The sequence below is a fragment of the Geospiza fortis genome, unplaced genomic scaffold (genome assembly GCF_000277835.1).
Source record: "Geospiza fortis unplaced genomic scaffold, GeoFor_1.0 scaffold271, whole genome shotgun sequence".
Classification (NCBI taxonomy): Eukaryota; Metazoa; Chordata; class Aves; order Passeriformes; family Thraupidae; genus Geospiza; species Geospiza fortis.
The window spans coordinates 135,027-144,401 of NW_005054405.1; the positions used below are offsets into that span (position 1 = coordinate 135,027).

The 9,375-nt window shown below is 46.6% G+C and overlaps 1 protein-coding gene across 1 annotated transcript in view; it reads right to left on the minus strand.

The window, feature by feature from the left end:
* SYNDIG1 (synapse differentiation inducing 1) overlaps positions 1-1,912 on the minus strand; it is a 40,994-nt gene extending 39,082 nt beyond the window's left edge. The window contains exon 1 of the mRNA XM_005426200.2: positions 1,366-1,912. Coding sequence (XP_005426257.1) covers positions 1,366-1,845 — 480 coding nt within the window. The 5' untranslated portion in view covers positions 1,846-1,912. The remainder of the gene's footprint in view (positions 1-1,365) is intronic.
* Positions 1,913-9,375: the final 7,463 nt, after the last annotated feature.

Below are 9,375 nucleotides of genomic sequence, written 5' to 3' on the forward strand. Positions count from 1 at the left end.
TCTCATTCTCCAAAAGTTGACTCAAGAATGTCTTCTTGACTTGAATTGATGAGAGATTTTTTTTTGCTCCCTGAATGTCAGGCCAGATGTGTCAATAACACCATGTGTGCCGCAGTCACTTGTGTCACTTCTGCATGAGAGAAACTGGGGCAAAAAGACAGCAACCAGGAATTTTGTTTTGATTAAGGAAATTATACTTCCCACAGTCAATTCTGCAATTCTGTGGAAGGGTGTGATTTGAGCTAATACTCTCACATGTTTCAGAGAGAAGCTTTCTGTCTCCCTGTGGAGGCATTGAATACTGCATTAATGGCACGCACTGCGAAAAACACTTCCCTCTTCCCACCTTATCAATACAGAGAGAAAAGAGAATAAAAGGGAAGTCAGGCTCTTGCTGGATTTCCCCTGTGCTGATCACAGGGTGAGACACTGCTATTACAGGAGGTGAAAATAGAAATTTTAGGGCTTGTTGGATCTCGGTCCTGACAGAAAATCACAGCAACAGAGAAACATGACCAGTGTCCCTATCTCAGCTGCGCATTCATATTTGAAGGTATAGCTTTGCTCTAGACAGCCAGAGGGTCTTTGCTAGGCTAGAAGTCTCTGACCAGTGGTGGAGGAAGTTTTCAGATCACCAGCATTATGTTCACCCTCCATACCCACAAAAACTGGCAAACACAAATTCCTGTCACACTTGGGCCTCTGGTTAAAATAAAATAAAAAAATTGCATCATTTGAGAAAGAACAAAGTTGTTTCCATAGTCTTCCCTGTTACTTTACAGTGAGCAATCAATGAGGCATGGGACTCCTGAAGAAAACACTGTATTTGGGTCTAAAAGTGTTTAGCTCCATCAGAAAAATATCATTTATTTCAGGGATATGAATCCACTGCAGCTTGAAACCCAAAGACTTCTGTTTCTGCATTCATTCCGAGACAGAAATGTTTTGTGCCTGAGCCAATAATTTAAAACATTCTGCTCAAGTCAGGTGAAGGCGAGAGATGATGTTGGCCTGCTGAGTAAGATGGGCTCCATGCAGATAGAGAGATGCTCCCAGCCCCAACCTTACACAGCATTTAAGCACATGGGTCTTCCTCTGTTTCTGACCAGCCCCTTCAGAGGCAGATGGGAAATGCTGATCTCCATTAGGGCCAGTGGGAATTTTGCCATCAGTATCCACAGATCTGGGACCTTACCCAACAAATAAAGATGAGCAAATTCATTGTCCTAGTTGGAGGAGAAAGTGATACAGCTGACCCAAAAAGCAGCTGATCCCCTGCTGTCCAGCTCTAGGGGGTTGTACACTTAATTTCAAACATTCCCTCCTCCTCCCAACCTTCCCCACGTATCCCAAGTGACATCTGACCTCTAATTCCTGGAAATCCTCCTCTTCCTCCACCTCATAGGAGAGGGTGTGGATCTTGATGTCGTCGGCGGAGAGGTCGATGAATTTGCTGTCGGGGAACTCCAGGCTGTCCTTGGCGGGCGAGCGCTCCTCGATGAAGGTGGTCTCGCAGCACTCCGAGCCCAGGCTCTCACCCCACGAGCGCAGCACGTTCTCGGAGTAGAGGATGATGTTGGGCCTGTAGTGGGACTCCACCGTCTGCTGCAGCATGCTGGGGTCCAGCAGCTGCTGCACGGGGTCGCTCCTGCCATTCTCCGGGCGCCTGGGAGAGGACAGGCCGCCCGCTCGGTGGCTCTGGTACTGAGGGGTGGGGTACACAGAGACCAGGCCATCCCGGCTCTCGGCCACTAAGTTCCTTGTGTTGATTAAACCATTCTTTTTCCCAGCCTCAGTGATCTTACTGTGCATCAGCACGCTGTTCTGCTCAACCAAGCCCTCCATGCTGGGAGGTGTCCGAGGCCTTTCTTTTCCTGCGCCTTAGAGCTCACGCCGGGTGAGTGGCTCCCATTTTCCTGACGAAGAAAGGGAACAGAAAGAAAGGTGAGGTGTAGGAGGATAGAATATAAGAAAATAAAGATAGTGTAGAAAGTAATCTCACCCCTAAGGAGTTGCAGCTGGGCCAATTATCAAAGATTAGGAGCAGGCCTGACTTTACCAGGCCACAGCGTAACCAATGAGAAGAAAAGTGCTATAAAAAAAGTTGGGTGGCTGGTTGAGAAGGGAACTGGATTCAGCTGGCTGTTTTGTGAAGAAGAAAGAGTCAGTGCTCTGAGGAGCTGCCCACGAGAAACACCAAGAAGGTGTGGAACTTTTGTGATAAGGAGACAGCAGTGTGGAACCGGTTGCAATGGGATGACAACAGTGAGGTCAAAGGCAATGAATTGAGAGACTCAAGTCAGCTTGTCTCCATATTGTCTCAAGAGCAACAGAGCCCCACACATGTGCACACCCTGATTTAGTTCTCCAGATATAGCCCCACTCAGGGAGGCAAAGAACACCTGCCCCACATCCATGGGATGCAGGGAAGCAGATGAGGTGAAAGGTCTTGGTGGTGATGGACCCCATCAAAGAATGGCTTTAGTGCCTGCTCCAGCCTCCCACAGGTACACAAATGTCATCCTGGGAACAACATCCCTTTCCTCTAAACACTTTGTATAAGAGATGGGAAAAAACCCATAAAAGATCAAAACAAGAACAAAAAAATCTCCTAAAAGAACCATTTTCAGTTCTCAGAAATCTGCAACTGCAAAAGATGGGCAGGCGCTGTGTTCACCCTTCAGTGTCTGCAGCCACCCCTTGCCCTTGGCAAGTGCTTTACTATTGTCTGAAAACCCATTTTTTTCCAGCCCAAACACTTTCTTACCAGGCTGCTCGTTTTTCTCAGGTGTAGCCAAAGGCAAATGCCTTTTGAAATACTTATGTATTGGCCACAGGAACTGTAAATTCAGGAGTTTGTTTCTGGGCATGAGCATAAAAATTACAGACATGCTACTGGCTTCAAAGTTCTTCATATTAGATCCTCTAAGACTGAGTTATTAATGCAGGATTACCTGTCCCCATTGTGCTGTCAGGAGGAAACCAAGAATGAAGTACACAAACACATAAATATGTGTAATTTTTTTACTCAATGCTTTCTATTTCCCTTTTATGTCAGACAACCTCTAACAGAGCAATGTCCAGCAAAAGCCCAGTATTATTTCCTCTTAACTCCAGACTCCAAACACCTTCAGTCTCTCTTTTGGATGCAAGAGGTATTTAAACCACCGCTAAGAGCTGTTCTAACACCACCAATTAAGCAAGAAACTTGTTTAATATACACAAGAGCTTGACCCAGAGTGCTGACATGTTTACATTCACAGCACTTGGTTTAACATGCAGAAGCCCCATTTTTGTTTTGTTGTCAAGTAGTTCAGTGCTTCTCTTAAGTGAACCAGCAGGAAAGCTACAGAAGAGAAAATCCACCTTGGTGGGACCCCATGGAAGTTCCATGTGCAATCCAGGCAGCAGGAGCATCCTGCTGGGCCTCCAGCTGCTTGAGCACAAACATTCCACTTCCTCCTCCCAAAGAAACTGTGTGAAAGTACATCTCCATGGGCAGAAGGTGAGAAACACTCATCAACTAAAGAGTAAATTCTCAGACTTTGCTCAGTTTCTACCGAGCTGGCTTGGAAAATGTAAGAGGTCCCCTGATGTGTAACATCAACCATCAATCGTGCTGAAGCCAGAGGGACTTCACCCAAAATCTGCAAACCCTCTTGCAAACATTCTTATCCCTGTCACCTGGCAAGCAAAGTGAAGTGGTCAGGAGGAATATGCCACAGATGTAGCAGAAATTGGAGGAAGACTCACAAATCAAACAAATGCCCTCCTAGAGAGATGTATGAAGAGGTCAACACTTTGTCACTGCATCAATGGCTGGAAAACTTGGGTCAGGCCTTGCACCTGCCTGTGTTCACATCATTTCAGCAAAGTCTGGCTTAAGCAGAACTCAAGAAAATGACATTTCAGGGCAGTTTTGTTCATGCCTTGAAGCTGCACTGTTTCTCAGCCCTACCATGGATTTAAACATCTATATGGCAGGTCCTTACCTTCTGTGCATTTCAACCAGTCTTGAAAACCGATATTGCAGATTCTGAGTGACACTTTCCCCTTGGTAACAGGCAAAAAAGCGGGAAAAAAACATCCAAAATGAGGCAAGGGCAAGACAGGGAGCATCCTTCCGTCACAGAGCTCCTCTGATAATAGGGATAGTTCATTGCTCAGGACATCCTCCCCGGAGTCCCACATAGCAGGGCAGGCAGTGTGCCTCAGGGAAGGTCTGCAGGGAGATGTGGATGGCAGCATGCAATCAGGGTAAATGCTTTAACCCCAGGTGCTTTTTAATCTGTAGCTGGCTGCCTGCCCTACCAGAGCCTGACCCAATGTTCTTGGCCCTGCAAGAGTATTGCCTAATGGGAAGAGGCGGATGAGACTTGGGCCTTTTCAGGATAATACATTAGGAGGGGGGCAAAAAAGAGAAATAAATAATTATATAAGAATTTCTCCTGAAATGGGATCCCCCCAGGCTGAGATGGAGGTGTGACAGAGAGTGGCACATGGTCACTTAGGGTGATGCTTAGGGGAAAAAGGCACCTGTGTTTCTGCAGTGGCTCAGAGCCTTTGTCCTGCCTGCAGGGACCCCTTGGGCATGGATCCAGCCACTCCACATTCACCAGGGGCTTTCCTGGACATGGCCTGGGCCAGGCTCACAAGCCTGACCCAAAATTAAGATTGCCCCAGTTTCCAGGTTCCCTGCAGCCCAGGATCCCTGGATGGCAGTGCCAGAGCAGGTAACCTCTGACAGACCACCTGAGGAAACTGGGAGGGTGCCTTCTCTGCAGGAAGGCAACATTCAAAGCAGAAAAAAAGTTCTCATCACCTATGACCACAGTGAGGTTTCAGAATGATGTTGACAGAAAAATGAAATTCATCAGAGCTCTTGAAATAAGAAAGCTTTTCAGTCTGCTCCAAGATGCAGAGTTAATTTTAATTGGTTGGATTCAGGTTTCTTCTGTCTTTGCATGGTTTTAATTGTCCCACAAATCACTCACTGGCACTGAGGCCAACCAGAAATAATTCTGCATTTTCATATTGAGACTGGAACCAGAAGGAAAAGCCAAGTTCAAGTTATTAACAGATAGATACATAATCAATATATCTACCTTCAATCTAATGTTTACCTTGGGGTTAGACATTTTTACCCCAGTCTACTATAAAAAGTGAGTCCATTAATTACTTTAATCTTCACTCTTTCCAATTTCTTGGATTTCCCCCCCTCCTCCTTTCTTATTTTAATAAGAAGCTGCAAGCAGTGCCAAGATCTCCAGCCTGCAATGCTGTGGTTTATTAAGCTATCACTGGTGCTACAGCAGAGCCCAGCTACAATGAGGAGCTGCACTGAGAGCCACGCTCTGCTGGGTGTTCTGCAGCCTCCTGCTATGATGACAGTGCCTGACAAACTAATTAAGCACAGGGTGTGAGACAGAGAAATGCCAGCTGTAGGGAGGGCAGGGAGAGAACAGCTAAATGCTGTGCTCCAGGTTTGGGCAGAAGCCAGCTCTGTTACTGCCCACCATCCCAAAACTCCTTTGCTCTCTTGGCACCTGGCAGGATGCTGTTTTCCTCCTCTCTCCGTGGGACTTTGCTGAGCTTAAGGGCTCTTCAGCCTTCTGGAGACCCTTTCCAGGCACCCAATGTCCTGTGTGAATAAGCAGTTGGGAAACTCTGAGGGCAAACCCCTGAATTCTGAGCAAGCCATAGAGTTGAAACATTGGGCTGTGGCTGAGCAGCCCCAGCCACCTCCTCACAGCAGAGCAGAAGGACATTCATCCTCACAGACCAAGCACCACCAGCCCAGCAGACTGGTTTGTTGGCAAGAAAACTGGAAGATGAAGGCAAGTGAGGCTGAAGGCAGAGTCCCCATCTGCTGTCAAAGCCTGAGGCTGCACCCTCTGCCATTCCCTGCAGATCTGGCAGGTCATCAGCCAGGAAAAAGCATCAAAAATTCGTGTGCTTCTGCATGGGGCTGCTGGATACCAGCAGAAAGCTTTTCCCCATGAAGACAGTCAAGCACATTGGGAAAAAGCTGCCCAATGAGGATTTGCAGTCTCCATCCTAGCAGGTTTTGAAGACCCAACTGAGTGAAGCTCTGAGGATCGTGGTGTGATCCCAGGGCTCACCTCTCTGAGCATGAAATAGAGCTGCAGGGCTCCTGAGATTCCTTCAACTTGATCATCCCATGATTTGAATCCCTCTGACCCTTACAGATTCCCACCTGCCTCCCATGCTCCCCAAAAGTACTGCTCCCAAATCCCTCAGTGATGCTACATCACCAGAATGGAAGGAAATGGCAACAGTGACCATTTGTGCCACCAGCAGAAGGTGATTCAGCCCCAGGATTGTCAAAAATTCAGATTCAACAAAATTCCCCTGGGTTTGAAGCTGGTTTGCCCTCTGCCAGTGCAGAGAAAGCAGAGGGGAAAAAGCTCTCTTGAAGAGTAGTCAAGCCCCACATAAGTTGCAGATTCCCTGGCATGAGCTCTCAGGTAAGAGGGAGTTTCTAAAGCACAGTGCAATAAGCTTCTGCGTGGTTTGAGGCATCCCAGACATTTAGAAACTGCAATAACAAATACAGACCTTATGCATGAGAGAAATCACAGGCAATGTATGGATCTGGAGTGCTGATTACAAAGTGAAATATTTAACAAAATGAAGGAAAAAAAAACCTTTCCCGCTTGTATTTTCCTTCTTTGATTTAGCTGGGCTTATTAAAGTAGGTTTTGTTTCAAGGGAATGCTGTATTTCAGCAGCTGGAATTCCTTTTACTCTATTAAGTAAACTACAGGGAGTTTCGTAAGGCAGTGCAACTTACTCACACTGGGAAAATTAGGAATGCATGCATTAGTGATAGCTAAATGTTTCATTGCTAACAGTGGAATTAAAAAGACCTCCATGCTATTTTAGTATTACCAATATGCAGCATGTGAGATGTGAGATGTGATCTGTCCTCCTAAAAACCAGGAACTTGGAGAATGGTGAAATGCCCAAGGTCATGTCAAGACAGAGCTGGAAATAAAATCCAGGTCTCTTGATTGCCTGTGCAGAGATATATGTTAAAACAATTACCATCTGCATATCTGCCTGAATAATTGATTGCTTAATTCAGTATCTGGACTAAAGAATGGAGTGGGGAAGAAAGGAGGAATTACCTTGCGTTGACCTAATACATAATAATGTTATTCCTGCAACAACAAAGTATTTTCTTTTGAGCAGATGGAAGTGTTTTGCCTGAGCTAAAATGAAATGCAATGTTTAATTTATTTATTTTTAAGTGAACAAGCTGGCTTTTAATTCACTATGCCTCAAGTTGCCTCCAATTAAAAAAAAAAGAATACATATTCAGACTTTTCCAGCAATTCTCCTTCACAACTCAAAATTTTCAGTCATAATTCTTCTTGGGGTTCAGTCTGAATTCACAACTTTTGTCATTCACTGCACTTTCCAGATAATAAATAACTGGCCTGACTAAGAGCATCTTGCTCTGGTGTAAATAACCCTGGCTGTTGTGGAAGGCACTGGTGTAAAAACACCTTGACACCTGCACCACTTCTGGCAAAGTGAAAGTAGTCAGAAAGTCTGGCTGTGTTTTTCCTGCTGTGTTTCCAAGAGGTTCCCGAATACTGCAGAGCAGGAGCATCCTATTCCAACTCCCCATTTCAAACTGGGGAGATTGAGCCATGAGGAGCAATTCTTACTTTAAGAGCTTCCAAAAGAGAACTTGGAAGTCTCCCCCGTGAATACCAACATCACAGCATCCCCTGGCCCTCTTGGTCTGCCTGCTGGCTGAATCCTGTGCCTCCCCTTGGATCTAAAATCCCTGTTTAACTTGTGACACAGACAGGAGCACCCAAATGTGGATCCAGGACTGGCCCTGCCAGCTCTCTCCAGCCTCATTCCTGATGGGCAGCCAAGCCCCCAGAGCCCAGTTCTTGCACACACCCTGTTCATCTGGCTCTGCTTGCTTTCCCACACTGCAGGCAGGGAGCAAAGCAGGGCAAGACACTGCCTCACACTCTCTCTGCATGTTAACCCCCAGTGCTGTGCTCCAGGCTGGGCTTGAGGTATTCCTGAAGCACAGATGGGAAATAAAGAGCTGACACAACAGAAAGACAGTGTGCTGGTGCAGACTTGGTGCAAAATGGAAGTTTCTGTCCCTCCTGCCCCAAGCAGAGCACCCCAGGGCTGTAAGTCACTTTGCTAGAAAAACACTGCAAAATTACTGGAGTCAGTTCATCTGGGCAAGGATGATTAGAGTAAACAGATGCTTCTGGGGCCATAAAATCAGCTGTGCTCCATAAGACAGAAAAATTGCAGAGCCAGGACTATACCATGGGACAAAAGCCTTACAGAGTAAGTGATTTAGCCATGGCAAGAGTGGTAGCTGCAGGCAGACAGGGCAGGCAGGGGAAAATGAAGCAGCAGCATCAGTGGGGCATAGTTTGACCTTTACAGACCTTTATTAACCCTACACTCACCCCTCCCTGCAGAAACAAAAATGGGAATGAGTAATGCTGGTGCCTATTAGAGTCAGGGCATTGTCTGAACGTGAAGAGAAGCCCTGTCCTCTTTGTTCTCTGGGAGGAGAAGGGATATAGGACCCCAGGGACTTGTGTATGGCAGGCACAGGCTTTAGGCTGGCAACCTATCCACATCACAACCCTGCCTCCATGATCTTGTGAGCCACGTGCAGCTGGAAGAGGGGAGATTGTTCTGTTGCAAAGAGAACAAGGATAGGAGCTGGAAGCTGGGTGGGTGACACGGGGACATCACCCACGGGGAGAGGACTGGATAAATCATTGCATGTAGGGGGCAGCTGCTGTGGGAGATGTCCTGAAGCAGCACACTGAGCACAGCTGCCCTGCAGCACCTGACACGAGGCTGGATGCCTTTCCCAGGTCCTTTCTCTAGAAGCTGAACTGTTTGATTATGCCCCATCCCTGGAAGTTTTCTGGTTGGATGGGTCCTGAGCAGCCTGAGCTAGTGGAATGCATCCCTGTCCATGGCAGGGGGTTTGGAACCACATAACCTTAATATCCCTTGCAACCCAAACCATTCATGATCCTGTCCTTTAGCAAATACCATTTTAGAGTTCTTTGTTCTGCCTGGGGATTTTTAAGGTATCTGAGCAGTCAATCAAAGCGCACAAACCCCATCAAAATTCAAGCAGAATTATGCCAGCTTGGTGTGAACAGCCAGTTCATTCTTCTCGTGCCTCTGTGAAGCCTCAAAGTATAAGGACAGAAATGCAGCATGGATCTGGAAGGTTATTGGTAAATGAGGGAACTTTGCAAATTCAAGTTTCATAGGGACACACATGAAAATACACATCCATAGGGATGCCAGGTATAAAACTGGCACTGCTAAAGGCATGCA